Source organism: Poecile atricapillus, chromosome 24, assembly GCF_030490865.1.
Source record: "Poecile atricapillus isolate bPoeAtr1 chromosome 24, bPoeAtr1.hap1, whole genome shotgun sequence".
NCBI classification, from domain to species: domain Eukaryota; kingdom Metazoa; phylum Chordata; class Aves; order Passeriformes; family Paridae; genus Poecile; species Poecile atricapillus.
In genome coordinates, this window is record NC_081272.1 from 7,046,923 (window position 1) to 7,067,036 (window position 20,114).

Genomic DNA, 20,114 nt, shown 5'->3' on the forward strand with positions numbered 1-20,114 from the left:
AAGCTGGCAGGTGGAGAGCAGGAGGGGCCGCGGTCACCTCCGTCCCGGTGCGGGGTGCCAAGGGGCATCTGGGGGTCCGCACCTCGCTGGGGTGCCCGGCTGCGCTGGGCTGCTCCGCTTCATCATCCGGGGAAACTGAGGCACGGCGGCCGCAGCTTCTTGTGGAGTCCCTCGCTCTCCCGGGGAGGGAAACGCTCCCCCTCGCCGCGGCCGGGATGACACCAGCTCCCCATCCTCCTCCCGCTCCACCCTGTTCCTGCAGGAACCCGGGAGTCCGAGCTCCGGGCAGGCAGCCAGGGCCTCCCTCCTGCCTGCACCTCCCGCCCTGCCTGCTCCGGCCCTCGCTCCCGCATCCATGCCCGGTTCTCGCCGGCACACACCTTCCCACCGCGTGTCAGGGCGACCTTGGAGCGCTGCCGCGGCCGCTCCGTGCCAAACTTCCCGGCGATGCCCACGGCACAGCCGGGGGTGACGGATAAGCAGGAAGGGGGATTTTTTTCCCCATTTGTTTATTCGCTGGGTGGGTTTTTTCCCTTGCTGGAGACAAAGGCAGGCTGTGTGCCCAGGCGCGGGGTCCGAGGGCTGCCGGCGGTGCCGGGACCCTGTGGCGATGCCGGGCCAGCCGCGCCGGGGGCTCTGGGTGGCCGCTTTCCTCCGCACACAGATGGCTGTTTCGACTCAGTCGAGCGCTTGACCTAAATCTCCTCCTGATCCACGGGAGCTGCAGTCCCTCAGCAGCGCAGCTCAAGGCAAGGAGGAGGAGGAGGAGGAGGATGAAGGGGGGGACCGCGGCCAGCTGCGGACTGGCGGGAGGGTCGTGCCGGAGGGCCCCCACCCCGGGTTTGGCAGCGGGGCCGACGGAGGCGGCGGTGGAGGGAGGGAAAGGGGGGTGGAAAAAAAATTCTCCCACGCTTCGAGCTCCAGCGCCGGCCGAGCGCGGCTGCGTGCTGCACCCACCGGGACGGGGCACCCGCCCCGCCGGGCTCGACGCCCCGGCAGACCACTTCCTCGGAGAGGGGCCCGGCGGAGGAAGCTCCAACGGCTCGAAAGTTTCGCCTGTGACTCAACCGCTGGCTGGGGTGACGGAGCCGACCCCCGCAAAGGGGGGGCCCTGGGATCCCAGGGGTTCGGGACATCAGGGTGGGGGATTTTTTTGGGTTCCCCAGACGAGGGTTGTCTGCGAGGCATGGCGCTCCACCCCCAGTGTCGGAGCAGCCCAAACCGGCTTCCCAGCGACAGCAGAAAGCTTTTAAAATCCCCTACGCGCGGCATGACTCACTCCAGAGCCAGTGCCCAAAACAAGCTCCGACACGGAGAGGAATGGCGAGAGCGGGGATGCTGGGGGCGGGCAGGAGGGGCTGGGGAGGGCCGGGGAGGGGGAAAGGGGGAGACAGAAGGAGGGAGAGAAAAGAGAAGAGGCAGAAATAACAGCATCTGAAACTCTGCCTGCTGGAGGCTAATTGGTTCCGGCACAGCCTGGTTTGTTTGGCAATGTTTCCTCTAATCCTTCAGGCTCCGCGCTCCCGGCCCCAGGGACATGGGGACATCTCGACACCCGGCCAGCGCCACTGCGGCACTCCCAGCTTGGACCCCCTCCCACTCGGGGACGCAGAAGAATGATGCTGCGACCGGCTCTGCCCACCCTGGGGTGCCCCCGGATCCTTCAGGCTCTGCACTCCCAGCCCCACGGACACGGAGACAGCTCAACACGCAGCTGTGCCTCTGTGGCACTACTGCCTTGGATCCCTCTCCCACCCTGGCATGCTGAGGGCTGATGCTGGGACCACCCTGAAGTCCTCCTGGGGCTCCACCCTGCCGTGGTGACATCCTGGGGATGGGATCCGTGGTGACACCCTGGGGACGGGATCCGTGGTGACACCCTGGGGACGGGATCCGTGGTGACACCCTGGGGATGGGGCCGCCTTCTGCTGGGCACGGGGAGGATGCTCAGAGGGCTGGGCAGGCGATGGCTGGGGCGGCGGAGGGAAGGGACGGGAAAGGAGGGGAAGGGAAGGGGGGCCCCCACGGCCCAGCATGGCCGAGCCAGAGCACTAGCCAAGAGTCGGCAGCTTTGTTCCAGGTGCCGGCTCCCTTTTTTTCATTAGGCTAATGGGATGCGGATGCATTATTCCATTCCACATGCTGCTAATGAACCACTCAGGCCAGTGCATTTGCATTAATGTGCAAAGCACTGGAGGAGGGTGGAGTGGCTGCATCTGGCCAAGGCTGACCTTCCCTGCACCGCCCAGCCTCCCCAAGCCGCGCTGCGCTCCCACCACTCTCGCACCACCCCACCGGACCCAGGAACTCCTCGGGACGGCTCCGACGCACATTCCAGGACACCATTAACCAGCCCTGAGCCGCCTCACACTTGCTGCCTACATTGTCCTCTTGCCCGTGCTGTGCCTGGCCAGCTCTAACACCCCTTCCCATATGGATCGTGGATGACGCCCCCCTGCCAGTGCCCCACTCTGTACCCTGTCCCCAATGCTAAAGTGACCACAGCATTCCTCCTGCACTCTCCACTGCTCCCCAAAAAGCGATCACTCCCACCTCCTGCACAGAAACCTGCGGCGTGTCCCTCCTCCCCGGTTACTCGTACTGCCTCACCCCAGAGCTCCCCTCCTGCACCCAAGGAGAGCAGGGGGTGCTCTCCCAAGCCCCCCACCCCAGGGCTGGCAGGCAGCGCCGGGCGCGGGCGTCACTGCAGCCCTCGGGTTGTTTCTTACGGCTCCCAACTGCCTCTGTCCCCGGAGAGGTTTCGAAGGCGAGTGACCCACGAACTGGAATGCGCAAAGCCTCCAGCAAACAGAGCCAGCTGCCTGCGCCCGCGCGGGGGGGGCTGTGAGGGGAGAGCAGCCGGCCCCGCGCCTCGGCACAGCACGGTACGGCACGGGACAGGACAGTGAGGCACAGCACGGCACAGAATAGCACTGCACAGCACTGCACAGCACGGTAGAGCACGGCACGGCACTGCACAGCACGGTACAACACTGCACAGCACTGCACAGCACGGCACAGCACTGCACAGCATGGTAGAGCACGGTACAGCACTGCACTGCACAGCACTGCACAGCACGGTAGAGCACGGTACGGCACAGTACAGCACGGTACAACACTGCACAGCACTGCACAGCACGGTACGGCACAGTACGGCACAGTACGGCACGGTACAGCACGGTACAGCACGGCACAGCGTGACACGGCATGGCACAGCATGGCACGACACAACATGGCACACCACGGCACAGCACAGTACAGCACAGCACAGTGCAGTACAGCACGGCACAGCACGGCACAGCACAGTACAGCATGGCACAGTGTGGTACAGCACGGCACAGTGTGGTACAGCGTGGCACAGCGCAGTACAGCATGGCACAGTGTGGTAAAACATGGCACAGCGCAGTACAGCACGGCACAGCACAGTACAGCATGGCACAGTGTGATACAGCATGGCACAGTGTGGTAAAACATGGCACAGCACGGCACAGCACGGTACAGCACGGTACAGCATGGCACAGTGTGATACAGCATGGCACAGCACGGTACAACACGGCACAGTGTGGTACAGCATGGCACAGCACGGCACAGTGTGGTACAGCATGGCACAGTGTGGTACAGCATGGCACAGCACGGTACAACACGGCACAGTGTGGTACAGCATGGCACAGCGCAGTACAGCATGGCACAGTGTGGTACAGCACGGCACAGTGTGGTACAGCATGGCACAGTGTGGTACAGCATGGCACAGTGTGGCACAGCACGGCACAGCATGGCACAGTGTGGTACAGCATGGCACAGCGCAGTACAGCATGGCACAGTGTGGTACAGCACGGCACAGTGTGGTACAGCATGGCACAGTGTGGCACAGCATGGCACAGTGTGGTACAGCACGGCACAGCACGGTACAGCATGGCACAGCACGGCACAGCATGGCACAGTGTGGTACAGCACGGCACAGCACGGTACAACACGGTACAGCACGGTACAGCATGGCACAGTGTGGTACAGCATGGTACAGCACGGTACAGCATGGCACAGTGTGGTACAGCATGGCACAGCGCAGTACAGCATGGCACAGCGCAGTACAGCATGGCACAGTGTGGTACAGCACGGCACAGTGTGGTACAGCATGGCACAGTGTGGTACAGCATGGCACAGTGTGGCACAGCACGGCACAGCATGGCACAGTGTGGTACAGCACGGCACAGTGTGGTACAGCATGGCACAGCATGGCACAGTGTGTTACAGCATGGCATGGCACAGCACAGCATGACCCCAACACAACTGGTACAGCCCTGATGTCCTCCCAAAGTGGGCAACCACCTGGCTGAGGTGAGAGAAGAGCAGCCCATTGCTCGAGTCCCCGGTGTCACCAGCTATTGAGAAGACCCCCAGGCCCCCGTGTCTCACTTCGTTCCTTCCTCCCAGCCTGTTCGGCAGCGCTTGGGCCCCCAGAGCTGTGCTGGGATCGTGCTTTGCCCTGTGCCCGTCTGCAAGACATCAGTCCCTGGGCGGCCGAAGGACCTTTAGGACATGGGACAACAGAGTGGCAGTGGCAGACCCCCAGCCTTGGTCTTTGCCACCTCCCAGACACTGGAGCGATCCCAGCTGGGATCAGTGTGGATGAGCAGTGCTCTGCTTGCCCTGGGTGGGCACGGCAGGGCCGCAGCAGCTCCGTGCCCGCCAAGTGTGCGAAGCCCCCGCACTCGAGCGCGTGCACGCGGGTGTCTGGGTTTGTCACAGCCCGGTGAGCAAGTTAATCTCAGGCTCCCTGACACGTGGAATAAAATCGCGATCCCATAATGGAATTCATTCATCTTCCTGTCCAGGCAAAGAACAAGCCCCCACTGCCCGCTGGGGCTGGGGCTGCGCCAGGCCAAAGTGGTCATCAGTGCTCAGCTCCCAGCTGGGGGTCCCTGCCTGCACCCACCCTCCTTCCTGCCACGGGACCGGACTGGCACCGGGGCGATGTTCCCATGAGCAGAAACCCAGGAAGGTGCCAAGCGCTGGGTGCCTCAAAGTGTTCCTTTCCCAGGGGACCTCAGCCATGTCTGCAGGGGCAGCTGGGGTCACTGAGCTCCCACAGGTGATCCGAGGTCCTGTCATGCTGGAGGGCAGGCACAGCACTCACAAGGGGGGAAAGGGAAACTGAGGCAGGTGGGAATTTTGGGAAAGGGCAATCCAGGTGGCATGAAGAGGACAGGGGAAGAAGTCCCTCTGCCCTTGTGTCTTTCTGTCCCTGCAACTCCTCCACTTGGCCAGCCCTGGTACAGAGGACCCAGAGACTCTGCAGGGATGGCACCAGTTGGGGCACCCATGGGGGACACCAGCACAATCCCCAGGGACTGCCTCACCCACAGCCATGGGTACAAATAATGGGGAAAACCTCAGGAGTCTGGGCAGGGCAGGAGGCCACAGGGTTGCCATGCTGCTCTGTGCCTCATTTTCCCTCTGGCACCCACATTGAGGGCACCTCCAGGCAGGAAAGTAGCCAGGAGAAAAGGAGGAGGAAGAGAGGAGGAGGTGGAGGAGGAGGAGAAGGAGGAGGAGGAGGAGGAGAAGAAGGAGGGCTGCTCCTTCTCGGGCACACAAAGCCCCTTTCATAGGGGCTGAGTTTGGATTTCCTCTGCCAGCCCAGCATCTCACTCCCTCCTGCCCTGCCAGAAACGCTGTGGTCAGAGTGGGAAGCTGGCGGGTGGGACGCCTGGGGGGACACAGGGACCTTCAGGTGGCTTCATCCCTCACCCTGACCGTCCCCATGATTTTCCCCTCCTGTCAGCTTTTAATTATACCCCTAATAAAAGTCGCTTTGCAGGGGAACAGGAGCTTTGTTGCTCAGGAGCTCATCTGCTCCTGCTGCTCCTTTCCTGCTTTAAACCGTAATCCTCAGCTGGGGACACTGCAATTAGCCACTGTGGAGCTGGGCACCGTGTCACCGAGGATTAGGGCTCCCTTCAGTGGGGAGCTGGGGGACCCAGCCTCGGTGTGGGTCGAGGGCTCTTTGCAGGATGGGGGTCTCCCCCCTACAGACCCCCAAAAAGGGGGACGAGCTTAAGAGCCCCTCTGAGCCAGGCATCCCCCAGCCGACCGCCTCTGGGCACCCAGTGCCCTGCACCCTCGGCACACGGCATGGGCGCCACGGGGTTGTTTCTGGGGTGCCCGGGACCCGCACAGCCCCTCTGCCAAGCCCTCCGCGGTTCCCCGTGCAAACAGACCCGAGCAGGTCTTCCCGGGGGTCGGGTGACTCTGGGGACAGCAGCGGGGCTGGGAAAACCCACAGGAGCCTCAGCCCACGCCTCTGCATGTCTGTGACGCTGGTGCCCATCCCAAGGCCCCGAGTCCCCGGGGGTGGAGGGGAGGGTGGAAACTGAGGCACAGGGCACCAGGTGCCCACGATGCACACACTGAGAAGCTGGGGACAGGTGTGACACCGGTGCAGTTTCGGTGACGCGGGACCCTCGTGCACGGTGCAAAGGCCACGTCTACAGCGTGGCAAAGGGCTCGCTGGACCCCTCGAAGCCCCTGGAAGGAGCCCGCGCGTCGCTGCCGGGCGCCTCTCGCCAATCAGCCTCTTCCCGGGGCTGCAAGGGGAGCGCGGGCGCTCGTTAGCAGCCGCTCATTAAGAGCCCTCCGGGAGGATGAAGGTACCGGGGGCACCTGCACCTCCGTTTAATGAGCTGCAGCACCATTAAATGTTGGAGGGGACCTCGGGCACGGTGGGGGTGCTGGTGCGGGGGCTGCCCCCACCCAAAGCAGGGTGTGGGTCCCTGTGCCGGCCTGGCCATGGGAAAGGAGGAACGCGGGGAGTTGAGTCATGGTGACAACTGCAACGGCAGTGGCAGCTGCTGCCAGGAATACCCGGAGGTCCCCACCAGCGCTGGGGGACACCCTGGGGACTCATCCCCCCTCACGGGCGCCGCACAGAGAGGGTGACCGCGGCCACAGTGGGGCAGCGGTGCCGGGGCACGACAGGACCTCTGGGACCTCAGAGTAGGGACCTTCCCACTCTGGGTGCTCCCAAACTGAGAAGGGGACTGACACCGTGCCCCCAAGGACCTCACCCAGCACCCAGAGCTCCAGTCTAACCAAGAAACCACAGCCTCACACAGCACATGGGGGCGACTCCTGCGGGGACTCCCCTGGGTGCGCCCCACACGGGACGATGTGTCCCCACCCCGGCACCCAGCCCCTCAGGACTCCCGGGTCCCCACGCTCGCACCCACCCGCGTGGGGCTCTCCCTCGTTAATGTTTACTCGGGTTCGTTAGCGCCAGCACATCGCCATGGCAACCCTGCAAGCTGCGCGTCGCCATCCGCGCCACTGTCGCGAGGCTTGGGGACGTCCCCACGCGTGGGGTCACCGCGGGCACCCGCCACCGCCGCCACCCACCCCGGCCGTGTGGGGCTGGGGGACAGGGCGGGGAGCAAGGAGAAGGGGGACACAGCAGGGTTCGCCACCTCCCCGCCGAGGTGACGCGGCTCGGTGTCACCCTGCCGGGGTGACAGCACCCGTCCTCACCCCCAAAGCGCCGCCGCCACGCCAGGGCTGCAGGCGTGTGCGGGCACTGCCAACACGCCTCGCTGCTGCATTATTTATAAACTGGAGGAGCAGAGGGTTCGGCAGCAGCTGCAGAGCCCTTGCGGGCCACCCTGCCCGGCGTCACGCAGCCACCGAGCCCACTGGCACGGTGGCACCGCAGCCCCGGCAGCCAGGAGGGACGATGGGGACAAGGCTGCCTGTGGGGCTGGCAGAGCCACAGGGCACCCAGATGTCACCCTGGCATCCCCTTGGATGTTGCGGGCGGCTGGTGCGGCACGTGGGGATGCCTGGTGTGTCCCTGTGTCCCCTGTGCTGGCACAGCACCCCAACCTGCCTCCTGCCACTTCAACCTGCTCTTACCACCCCAGCCTGCCTCCTGCCACCTCAGCCTTCCTCCTGCCACTCCAACCTGCTCCTGTCACAACCTTCCTCCTGCCACCCAACCTCCCTCTCGCCTCCTCAGCGTCCTTCTCGCCACCCCAAGCTGCCCGCTCCTGCCTCTGGGTGACCTCACTGCGGATGGAGCTGCTGATGGCAGCAAAGGGGTGTCCCCACGGCCCCCCGCGGCACTCGGCTGAGCCCCGGCTGTGCCACGGCTCCGGGCACCGGGAGTGGGATGCGGCCCCAGCATTCTCTCCCACCATGGGCTCTGTTGGCTACGGCAAACAGGTTTTCCTTAAGCTTTGCAGAATCCACCCACCTCCTCCCCCTCTACGAGTCCCACCTCCAGGCTGATGGGGAGAAGGAAGGAGGGGGGGGTGAAAGGCTGAATTGGGGCTTTTAATTTTTCATTATTAATTTCCCATCGATGCCGAGAGGCACCGGGGCTCTCTCAGCCGCCCCCAGCATCGCCCCCCGCGCTCCCGCGCGCTCTCCCGGAGCTCTGCACCGGCTGAAGCCGAGCCAGGCTGCCGATAGGATTAATTCTGCATGACTGCCCATCTCCGCGGGGGGATCTAAGACCCTCAGGCCTGCAGCAATCTTTAAAATTCCTCCAGCCCAACTTAATTCCCTCTTCCTGCAGAGCTGGCGCATCTGCTGCAGTCAGGCACGGAGAGAAGGAGACGGAGGGAGGAGGGGGACGACAGGCACCCAGGACCACCGTCGGCTCCGGCGCCAGGCGGTGGCCCTGCTATGGTGGTCGTGGTCCTGCGTTGTCACTGTGGGGTCACCCAAAGCCACGCCAGGCACCCATCCCATCCCTGTGGGTGGTTTGTACTGGGGATGGGGGAAACTGAGTCACAGTGGGACAGCTCTGGATGCAAGGTTCCCCCCTGTTTCCCCCTACACAGAGGATAGATGCAGCCCCCTAAACTGTTGTCACCTCCCTGTCCCTATTGGGACTCCCCAAAGCAGGAGATAGATGTAAAAATTTTTTTCATCACCTATGAGCTCTGCCTCTCCAAGCGGACCTCATTCCCCCCACCCCACTCTCACCTTCCGCTGTCCCAAAGGACAGACTCCCGGGGTCGAACATCATCTGTGAGCATTCAGGGCTCACGGTTCCCTGGATCTTGGGATGGCTCACAGAAACAGAGCTACTGCTTGGGAAAAGCGGCACGGGGGAAAAGCCTCCCCTCCTCGGCGTCTCTTCCAGAGGAAAAGCACCCAGCGTCACCCGGAGGCCACGCACACCCATCCTCATCCCCTGGGACCCCCCGCCCGCTCAGCCACCTCCGAACAGCGTCAGGACAAGGAGCCCGGCCGAGCTGGGGGGCTCTCCCCCCACGGCCCGCCATGCACAGCGGCAGCCTGGGGATGGCCGCGTGTCCCCGCGCTCTGAAGGCTCAGCCGCGCCGAGGCTGGCAGCCGGCGGGCAGAGCTAACCTTCAGGGGTGATGGGGAGAGGCCACGGCAGGATGGAGGGATGGAGGGACAGACGGGTACAGCCACTGCACTCCAGAGCCTGCTGCACCCACCATCCGCCCAGCACCACGGCCGCCCCCCCGAGCTGCTGGCGTGGCCGGGTCCAGGAGAACCATCCCTTTTCCCTTCTTGCCTCCAAGTTGCCCAGCTCACCAGGCAGCTGAGGAGCGCAGCCCAGCCCAGCTGCTGGCGGAGCTGCGGATACATGCATTTAAATCACTTATATCTTTACTTTCTCCTGCGCTGGCTGTGAGATGGGCTTTTTTTTGCATGCGTAATTAGGGGGTGGAACAGATGGCGGAGGGTTCGTTTAAAGTAATGCATCCATTAAAATAACCTTCGCTGTCGGGGACTGCGCTCCGACAGGGGCCTGTTTCACCGGGGGTGGTGGGGAGGGTGGGGGGGCTTTGTTTGGTGAGGAGGGGGGTGTTGGACATTGGGAGGGGGATGGAGCACACATTCCCTGCGGGAAGCATCATCCTGGATCATGGGATGAAGGATACACCAAGCCATGTTGTCACAGATGGGTTGGGAAGAGAGCCGGGGCCAAACTACGATCAAACTGGGGCAAACTGGAATTGAACTGGTACTCTTGAGGGCTCAGTTTCCATGGCAATATGATGGCAGTGAGATGGTGGGGACGCAAAACCCAGGTTGGGGAGGATGCCAACACTTCTTGAGGCAGGCACAGTGCTTGTGGGTACCCTGGGGTACGCTGTCCAGAGCTGCGTGCCACGGGGACTGTGCCCACCTCTGTCCCCCACCCACCACAGAACCCAAAATATGCCTGAGGAGGATGTTGCCATGCAGCACCAGCCGTCTCTCCTGTTTCAAACCCCAGGTTCCTGGGAGAGGCAGGAGGGCTTTGTTCAGGCACCAGAGGAGCGGAGGCCAGAGAAAGCAGGAGTGCCCTGCCAGCTCTTGTGTTTCACTCCCAAGGAATGCCGGGGAGGGGAGGGGAACGCTGCTCCCCCCCTTCCCGCCCCGTTGGGCGCCCAGCCCGGCTGCAGGGTGCTGAGGCTGGGAGGAAGAGGAGGGATGAAGGATGGGGAGGCGGGCGTCGCGCGGATGCCGTGGTACCACCACGTGCAGCCGGGGCTGGCGGTGGGTGGGCTGGGGAGGGGGGGACACGCGGTGACACACACCCGGGGTGACACGGCAATGCCGAGCACTGCCTCGGTTGGAGCAAATAATTCTGAGCAAGAGCTGCTGAGCAAACATCACACCCCTCTCTGGAAGGAAAGGAGGAGCACCCACTAAAGGAAAGGAGGGGTACTGATTTAGTGGGTACTAAATTTGGGGAGTCCAGAGAGGGGAGGGAAGTGGATGGGGAAGGGTGAGAGCAGCGGTGGCGCCAGAGCCACCCAAGCGTGTTCAAATATTTAGTGTGCACTTGCAAAGGTGCTTCTGCTGCCTTTAGGGCATCGTTGCGTTGGAAGCATCAAGGTGGGATCTGGGGGGATGGGAACAAATGACAGGGATGTGCTGCAGGGGGAGCCTCTCTTTTCCAGCTGGGCTGGGAGGGCCAAGGCGCAGGGAGCCCAGGAAAGGCTGGGGTAAGCTCAGCTTTGCCCTGAGCCTGGCCCCTCCCTGGCCACAGCCCCCAGAGCCCATGGAACTGCACATCCCTTCATTCTCCTCCTCCTCCTCTTCCTCCAGCCCCAGGAGCCTCGCTGGCTCCCCACATTCCTGCTCACTGGCACTCTGGAGTGTCCCCAAGCACAGTCATGGCCTGGGGGACAGCCGGTGGCTCTGGCAACGTGGCATGTGACATCAACAGCAGTGCTGAAATGCTGAGGGCAGTGAGGTCAGGTGCTGGGGCAAGGGACCAAGGGGACATGAGGAATGGCAGGGCTCAGTGGGGACCGCTGGAGAGATGCCAGCAACCAAGAGGGGATCGTGGCAGGATGTGAACCATGGGGTGACAGAAGTCCCCAGGCCAGCAAGGTCCCCAGACCCTCTCTTTTAACCTGCCCAGCCTCACACACACATCAAGGAGGAGCTGCTGTGCTGGCAGAATGAGGAACACTGGGTTTTGCCCCATTCCCACACTGTCCTCTGGCCACCAAGCCCCTGCCCCGCCAGCCCCACTCCCGCTCACTGATCTGAAATTCCCCCTACTCACCCCTGTCCTCTCACCTGCCACCACCTCCCCATCAAACGCCAGTCTGCCTCTCCGGGTGTTTTGCGAGCTCCCTTTGGTGCACCCCAGCACAGTGAGCTCTTCCCACTCTCCAGCCAGCAATCCACCGGGAAAAACCGGTCCCAAAAACCTTCCCCACATCCGCGCCAGCTCTGTGGGTCTGGGGGGGCCGCGGCCAGCCCCCTGCTCGCCAAGAACAATAGCGCCTTGTTCCAGCCCGGCTCCGTCCTCTCCTCCCTGGGCAAAGCCCTGGCCACTCTCACCTCTACGTTCCTCTCGCTGTTTCCCAGCTCCCTCCTGCCAAATCCCCGTTCCCAAGTGCTTCTCCTCCCCGCGGGTCCATATTAAGCTACATTCTCCTTTCAGCTGGGTGGAAAACAGCAGTAATAACCATGTGGAGAGAGCCGTGCCCCCCACCTCCACTTCCCTCCCACTTTGGGGTTCAAATTTCATTTCAGCAAAAAAGCTTCCCCCGCCTCCAATTTCTTCCCCCAAACCGAGTCGCTGTCGTCGCGTCTGATCTCGGCAGGGGCCGTATGGATGCTCAGCTCCTCCTGGTTCAGGATCTGCTGCCAATCTGGACCTCGCAAACTGGTTCTCACACAGCTCCCGCGTAGCACCTCCCTCCCAGCAGTTATTGTCCCTCCTCAGCCACCCCAGCCCAGCTCACTCTCCTGCCATCCTGCTCCCTTGTCACCCTTCCATCCCGTTTCGCCTTGCTCAGTCACCCTGCTCCACCATCACCCTAGTTCCCTGCCACCCTTCTCCCATGGCACCCTGCTCTCCTGCTCCCCCTTTGTCCCATTCCCTGCCACCCTGATCCACTGTCACCCTGTTCCCCTGTGACCCTACTCACCCTCTCCCCACACTCTGTGACACCCTGCCTTTCTGTCACCCCACTCCCAACACCATCCCCGCTCCTGTATCACTCATCTGCTGCTCCACAGGGTGCTGTGCTTCCCTCCTGCTCCTGCTTCTGGGCACATCCAAACCAACCCAAACCAACCCAAACCAACCCAAACCAACCCAAACCAACCCAAACCAACCCAACCCAACCCAAACCAACCCAAACCAACCCAAACCAACCCAACCCAACCCAACCCAAACCAAACCAAACCAACCCAAACCAAACCAAACCAACCCAACCCAAACCAAACCAAACCAAACCAAACCAACCCAAACCAAACCAACCCAAACCAAACCAACCCAAACCAAACCAAACCAAACCAAACCAAACCAAACCAAACCAAACCAAACCAAACCAAACCAAACCAAACCAAATCAAACCAAACCAAACCAACCCAACCCAACCAAACCAAACCGCCAACTTCACCAGGCAAGATTTATTCCTGGTGTTTTCCCAGGAGGCCAGCAGGGCTGGCAGCTGGCAGGGAGCAGAGCGTCCCTGCTGCCTCCAGCCCGGCAGCCTCCCTCTTTCCTGCAGCTGAGGAGCTCATCTCCCTCGCCCAAGGCGCTCCATCCTCCTCCAGATATTTTAGGCCCAGGTTTTGCAAGGAATGTTCAGGCGCTGAGCCCAAGCCGATGCGCTGAAGTCAGCAGGAGGCGAAGAGGGAAGAGGAAAGAGGGAAGAGGGAAGAGAGAAGAAGGGAGAGTGTGCGTGGGGTTTAAGGCCCTGGAGGCAGCAGCAGCAGCTGAGGGATAGGATGGGATGGCATGGCATGGCATGGCACTCCTTCTGCCTGGAGCTGCTTTAGCCGTGGGAAGGGCAGAGGATTGGAGCTGGAGTATGCCAGAACTGCTTCGCTCTCCCTCTGAGAGGATCAATACCACATTCTGCCTCTCCTCTGTCTCCCTGCATTTTGCCAGGGCAGGCTGCACCAACACTCTCCCTCCGGCTTGCCATGGGATTTGGAATGGGAAGGGGGATCCCCAACGCTTTCAGTCCCCTTCACTGGGGAGGGGAAGGAGGTATTTTTGCCAGCCTGGTGTGTCCCCTGCCGACACCTGCACCTCAGCACCCAGGATCTCCAAGCCAGCCTTATCCCTGTACAGCAATCATTGCCTCCACACCAAAGCCTTCCTGTGCACATCAATACCTGTCTGTACTAAACCCTGCCAGTACAGCAAACCCTGCCTGCAAACTAAACTCTGCCCATGCACACCAATCCCTGCCTACACCCCCTGTCTTGTACACCAAACTACCTGCACACCAAACCTTGCCAGCACACCAAACCCTCCGTGCACCAAACCCTCCGTGCACGCCGGTGTCTGCCTGTGCACCAAAGCCTGTCCTCACACCCTACCTGCACATCAAACCCTACCTGCACATCAAACCCTGCCTGCACAGCCAGCGCTCCCAACGCTGCCCATGCAGGTGCTGACACCTCCTACTCGCACTCCCCTTCCTGCCCGCACCCCACTGACCCCCGGCATCGCCCCGAGCACCCCGAGCCTGCCCACAGCCACCCGGGCACCAGGGCAGCCCATCACCCCTCGGAGCCCGGCTCGGGGGCGGTCTCGCAGCTCCGAGGGAGTCCCCGGCACACGCAGCCCCTGTCACGGCCTCGCTGGCACGCCGCGCCCGACGTGCTCCGACAGGTGAGCCCCCGGGGCAGCGTTCCTGCCCGGGCCGGCAACTGTCCCCACCGGGCAGCCGGTTTGCCGGCATGTTCCTTCCCAGCACGTCCCTCCCTCCTTCCCTCCATACCCAGCCTCTCTCGGCCGGCGAAAGGGGGGAGCCGACAGATTTTAATGAGCTCCCCGGAGGCATCGCTCCGCACCCCCCATCCTCCCGCCTCTTCCCGCGCCCGGGAACCGATGCTCTGAAACACAACCCTCGGTGGCAAGCCTGGAAAAAAACCACAGGGCACATTTCCCCCCGCCTTTTCCCTTCCCTCCTCGCCTCCCCCAGCTTTTTTTTGCTCTCCTGCCGATGCCAAAGACCCAGCCGGGCTCTTGTGCTTTCACTCGCAGCTGCAGCTGCCGATTTTCGCTGTAAGCCCTTGTGCCTAGAAGGCCCAGAGCGAGGGATTCTGGGACGCGGTGATTGAAGACAGCACCAGCACGGAGACCATTGCTCAGACTTTCCCTGTCTGTCGCCCCAACGCTCAACCCACAGAGAGGGAGGGAAAAAAAAAGAAAGAAAAAAGGAAAAAAAAAAAAAAAAGAAAGATGGAGAAGGAAAAAAAAAAAAAAACCCCACCGGACTGGCGCTCGCCCCTTCCCACCCACGCCGAGAACACGCTCTGCGATGCCAGCACCGAGCACCCGGGCAGGCAGCACGCTGGGATGGGGTGGGCCCCAGCCCTGTGACAGACACCCTGGTGAACTCCAAACCCAACACCAAATCCCCCCGAAGTGCGCTGGATCCCTCCCACTGTTCAGCCCACTGTACATCACCCTAAAAACTCCCAGTGGGGAGCTAAGCACAGCCCAGTTATTTCCCTTTTGTGTTATTTTTAAGGAAAATAATAACAAGTCAGCTTTTGAGCCACTGTCCGCAGCACAGGGTGAAGATTGGGGTGTGGGTGCGAGGGGTGGTGACAAATGAGCACGATGCCAGGTTGTCGTGGGAAGCTGAATGCTCACCACAGCACTGGGGCTGCCAGGATGTGCCCCAGAGCCAAGCAAACACCCTGAGAACGTCACCATGTCCCCACCGCATGCAGAACCCCCTGAGGAACAAGGTCCTCAGCACCCTGGGTGTCGAGACATGCCTGGGAAGGTCCCATGGGATCAAATCCTTGCCCTCCAGCACCGCACCGGGCTAAGGCATCGCTCAGCACGTGCCCTGAGGCAGAGCAGGAACAACAGCCGGGACGGACGGATGGATGGACACACGGATGGTGGGGAGAGAGGGAAGCAGCCTGTGACCCCACGCACCCCTATGCCGGCCAGAGGAGGGGGTGTGCTGAGCATCTCCTGGCCAGCTGAGCCCTCGCATCCCAAAAGGCTCCCCCAGCATCAGCGGCTCCCCGGGGAGCACGGCCGGGCCGCACGGCGCAGCCCAGCCCCGAAGTTCGGCGGGCAGTGGGGCGGGGAGGGGACGGCAGCGGGGGAGGACACACATCTGCGACGCATTCAGGGGCCATCCCGCATCCGGGCAGCCCGGCCACAGCCCAGCATCCAGCCGGCCGGCCCCAGGGGGGGAACGCTGCCATATCACCAGGCAAAAATCCCCCCCGCATCCCTCCCGCTCCTGTTACCGAGCCCGGAAGAAGGAAACAGCCCTCCCCACCGCTGCCCTGTTTACCAAGAGCTGGTTCCAAGCACTCGGGAGAATAGCAGGAGCATTTCAAGGCCCTGTTTCCACTCGGCTGACACACACTATTTATAGAAGCCCACAATTCTCCCAGAGCTTTCCTCGGGATCTCAGCAGAAATAGCCTGCCCCGGGTCTCTGCTGCCTCCTCTAAGGAGGCCAGGGCAGCGCCGGCCCCCCCAGGCTTCCCGTAACCTTCCATGGGCTTCCATGGCTTCTCCTCTGCGGCCGCCCCGCTCCGGGGATGTCCTTGGCTACCCCGTCCCCGCCGCGGTGCCAGCCCCTCGCCCCCGAGCCATCTCCACCTCCCGCCCGAGCGGCTCCCGGCGGGGTGTCCGGGACGGAACCGCTCTGGGGCTGTGCAGGGGGGACACGCCAAGAGCCGAGCGAAAGCCACCTCCCGCCTGACTGCATCGGAGCGCGGCAGAGCCCCGGGGGACTCGCACCGGGGATGGAGTTGGCCTATTCAGGTTACAGAGACATGGCAGAGCGGAATTTGGCGCCGCGCCATCCCTTCTCCAGCCCCCCCTCCGCCCTCCTCTTCCACCCCCCGCTCCCCACCACCACCACCACCCTCCCCTGCAAATTCCACAGCCCAGCAGGAGAAGCCAGTGTAAGGGGACACCTGGGGGGGCGAGGAAAGGGGGAGAGGCTTGGGAGGGGGGCCTCGATTCAGACCACGGGGCTCCAATTTGGACCACGCGCCCCCGACTCAGAGCACGCCGGCACCAGGGTGGGAAAGAGAGCGGGGCAGGATCCGTGCCCGTCACCCCGGGGGTTCGTTTCTGCTCTCTGTCACGCCAGGATAAATCTGGAGTGACTCCACGGCGCGCTGTGGCACACAATGAGCTCACCCCGCCGCTTTTGGGGGGCTCTCCCGGCAGCCACGGGCACACGGGCTGGATGCACGAGGCCACCTGGTCGTGGGCACAGCCACGTCGTCTCCCCAGCACATAAACAAGCGGGGACTCAGGTGTCTCCACCTGCGTCGGCCTTGGGGACACCAAGCACAGAGCGTCTGGCGTCAGCGTGACCCTGTGGGGTGACTCCAGCCCCCGCCAAAGCCATCGCGGTCCCCCGTGGTCCCTGTCGCAAGCACCGAGGGGCCGCGGGGAGGGGGGGGGGGGTGTTTAAATCAGCTGCTCGATAAAAACAAATCAGAGGGGGGATGACAGGCACGGGAGTAACAACCGCTCGCCGATCCCCGCGCCACGGACCACGCAACTTCACCGACGGGGCTGGGGGGAGCCTCCCGCACGCCCCTCACCCCGCACCCTCCCGGGAGCGCCCCCGCGGGGCAGCCCGCCGCTCCCCCGAGCCAGCCTGCCAGGGGAAGGGCTGGCATGCTGTGCCCCGGGGGTGCCCGTGCTCTCCGGGGAGCCCCCCGAGCCCCCCGCGCTGCTGACAGGCTCTGCCTTCTAGCGGCCGGAGCCGGCTCTGACAGCTGTCACTCACCGCTCGCACCCGGGGAGGGGAGCTGGAGGGGTGTCCGGGGGGAGGCAGCCGAACTCGCCGAGATGGCAGCCCCCGCGCAATGGGGGGCTCGCCCCGGGCCCCCCTCGCCCGCACGCCCCTCCCCACCACAAGTGCCATTAAACTCCGGCAATTTGGCACCAACTCGCCGCGCAACTTCAGCGGAGGGGACGGCGCGGGGGGGGACACACACGCGCTACACGCCGCCTCCCCCCCCCCCGCCCCCGCTCTGCCCAAAGGGGGTGTCCCGTGTGTCCTCCCCCCTCCCAGCCCCACACAAAGGCGGGGGTCCCCGGTACTCACCCGCCGGCTCCTGCACTCCGCGCCCCTCCGAGCCCGCCCGCTTGGGGAGGCTCCTGCCGCCCGCCGGGGCTGCGTCCTGACCGGCCGCGGGGGTCCCGGAGCCCTCGGCACCGCTCGCCACCTTCAACGAGAGCATTTCCAGCGCCTCCTGCTCACATTCTCCCCAGGCAACTCCGCTCCTGCCAGCCCGCCCCCTCCTCCGTCCCCTGCCTGCTCTTTCCTCCTTCCCTCTCCCCCCCTCCACCCCTCTATTTTATTTTTTCCGGGATTTTCTCTCCCCTCTGCCGCTTAGCTTATTTTTTTCCCCTTTTTTTTTCCTTTTTTTTTCTCCCCCTTTTTTTCACCTTTTTTTCCCCCCTTTTTTTCCTCCTCTTTTCTCCCCCCCCCCCTTCGCCTCTCACACACACACAAAAGGCAGCGGAGCGGGAGGCGGAGGGGAACCGACCTCCCCTCTGCGCCTCCGCCGCTCGCCGCCTGCGGAAAGCAAAGAAAGACACAGCGCAGCAGAGCCCTGGCTTGCCGCTGCCTCCCCCCTTCCTCCTCCTCCTCCTCCTCCTCCTCCCTCCTCCTCCTCCTCCTCCTCCTCCACCACCTCCTCCCTCTCTCTTGCCTTCTGCCGCTCCCGGCTTTGTGGGGGCTGGGATAAAAGGGGGGGAGCAGAGCCGGCGGCCAGGCGCGCCCAGCCCCTCGCTCCTCTCTCCGTGCGCGGCGGGGACCGCGGCTCCGCTTCGCTCCGCTGTCAGCGGCACGGCCAGCATCCGGCACCCCGGGGAGCCGTGCAGCACCGCCGGGGCATGCCGGGCCTTGTAGTCCTTCCTTTCCCCCCCCTCTTTTTTCTCCTCCTTCCTCCCCCCGCTTTTTTCTCCTCCCAGTCGCTGCGAAGCGCGCAGGGAGGGGCGCAGACGGGCGCGCGGCCGCCGAGCGCCGCTTTGGGAGGGGGGGATACTTACAGAGAGGGGATACTTCGGGGGGGACACCCCGGGGGGAGGGCAGCCCCCCAGGCTGCCCCCGCTCCCCGAGGTCCCGGTGGGATGTGCGGGGCATTGCTGCCCTCTCCCGGGTTGCACCCGCACTGCGCACCCCCTCCTTAGGGATGCAGGATTTTGGGGGCACACACCCCCCATCCCCACGCTCTGGGGGGCACTTCATCCCTGTCACCGGGTCAGCACCCCCGCGCCCTCACACAGCCCCACGGAGCCAGGTATCCCCACGGAGCCAAGTGTGCCCACGGAGCCAATCACGTCCTTTTCTCCTTCCCACTCCCCACTCCCCCTCCCACTTTTAACTCTTTTTTTTTTTTTTTTTTTTTCTTTTTTCTTTTTTAAATCAAAAGGTCTATCTGAGGCCTGGAAATATCCCTGCTGTTTGCTAACACCCCGCTCCTCCAATTTTTTTGTGTCCCCTTTTGGCCATGTGCCAAAGGGAAGGGCAGGAGGAAAGGTGGTGAACAAGGACCCTTGGGACAGCGGTGGCAGAGCAGGGAGCTGCCCCCCAACTTCCTGAGCACTTCACAGCCTCCCTCCCCACAGCTCCATGGAGCATCTCCCCTGCACCGAGTCTCCGTCGCTGTTAATGTTCCTGGAGCTGGGTAGATACAATATAATTAAAGTAGATAATACCAGTGATATTTGTTATGACATCCTGTTTTTGTGAGTGATGAGTGAAGGGTTAACTCCAGGGAATTGGGAATATTGCCTGGCTGCTAATAACACGTGAGTCATCGATGGAATAACATGGGTGCAGGGAGAGACACAGCACCTGGCTTTTGCCTTGCCCCTTGGATGGGGCAGGTTGGGGTTTCATGTGTGTTTTGGATCAACAGGCAGCAAGGAAGGAATCTGAACTCCAGATACACGCTGCTCACCCCAGCGTCGCTGCTAAACCGGGATGGGCTGCTGGGCTGGGGTCATGCTGAGAATTGTCTTCCAGCTGGGACCTATTGCAACTGGAAAGGTGTCAGGTCCGTCCCCTCTGTGCACCCCATCAGGATCGGGGGGGCTGGATTTGGGACTGGCTGGGCTCTGCACACCCTGGATACGGATGGCGAGCAGGCTGCAGTGCTCCTGGAAGCAGAGCAGAGTGGAGGCCTGGGCTCCAGCCCGGTCAGCAGAGGAATCTGCACACGCAGACAGGATCACTGCAATTGCTGGTGGCTGAGTGAGCAACTTTGCAGGCTTCCTCATCCCCTTGCCCTGAATGTCAGCTTTGAATTTTCTTGCTATTTTTAGGCATGGTTCATAAAAAAAACCCAAAAAACCAAAACAAAAAAGACACCGAGGAGTACCCCTCCCTTCTCGCTTTGCAGGGCTCTGTGCCCCATGAATATTGCAAGGCTGTGGATTACTGTACCTGTGCAGGGATGGAGACAGAGGGACAGAGGGACAGGGCAGGGAAGAGAAAGAGGTCATGCAAAAAACATGACATTGCAAGCAGAATGGGTTAGAATGTAAAAGATTTATTAATTTAATCCAAAGCATTAAAAGGTCATGTATTAATCAAAGAGATGCTTAAAACTGTCAAAGTCCTTTGTCAGGTTTGAAGTGCATCTCTATAGTTATCATAAAAT

The 20,114-nt window shown here is 62.5% G+C and overlaps 2 protein-coding genes across 7 annotated transcripts in view; one reads left to right on the top strand and one right to left on the bottom strand.

Annotated features, from left to right (window-relative positions):
- Positions 1-18,256, bottom strand: part of AHDC1 (AT-hook DNA binding motif containing 1) — a 52,410-nt gene extending 34,154 nt beyond the window's left edge. For 2 of the 6 annotated variants that reach the window (XM_058856430.1, XM_058856431.1), the window contains exon 1: positions 15,765-16,281. In XM_058856430.1, coding sequence (XP_058712413.1) covers positions 15,765-15,984 — 220 coding nt within the window. In that variant the 5' untranslated portion in view covers positions 15,985-16,281. Of the gene's footprint in view, positions 1-15,764; positions 16,282-17,227; positions 17,356-17,548; positions 17,771-17,993; positions 18,076-18,158 lie in introns of those variants that run through there. The other 4 variants (XM_058856433.1, XM_058856434.1, XM_058856432.1 and 1 more) reach the window with 4 other exon arrangements.
- Positions 1,386-4,956, top strand: LOC131587997 (uncharacterized). The gene is made up of 2 exons (XM_058856440.1): positions 1,386-2,885; positions 4,432-4,956. Exons 1-2 carry the CDS (start codon positions 2,445-2,447, stop codon positions 4,531-4,533), a joined length of 543 nt encoding a protein of 180 aa, XP_058712423.1. The 5' UTR covers positions 1,386-2,444; the 3' UTR covers positions 4,534-4,956.
- Positions 18,257-20,114: the final 1,858 nt, after the last annotated feature.

Coding starts and splice junctions, on each gene's coding strand:
- LOC131587997 (XM_058856440.1), top strand. CDS start 2,445: ATGACGCCCCCCTGCCAGTGCCCCACTCTGTACCCTGTCCCCAATGCT. Junction 2,886..4,431: donor CCGCGCCTCGGCACAGCACG/GTACGGCACGGG, acceptor CCTTCCTCCCAG/CCTGTTCGGCAGCGCTTGGG.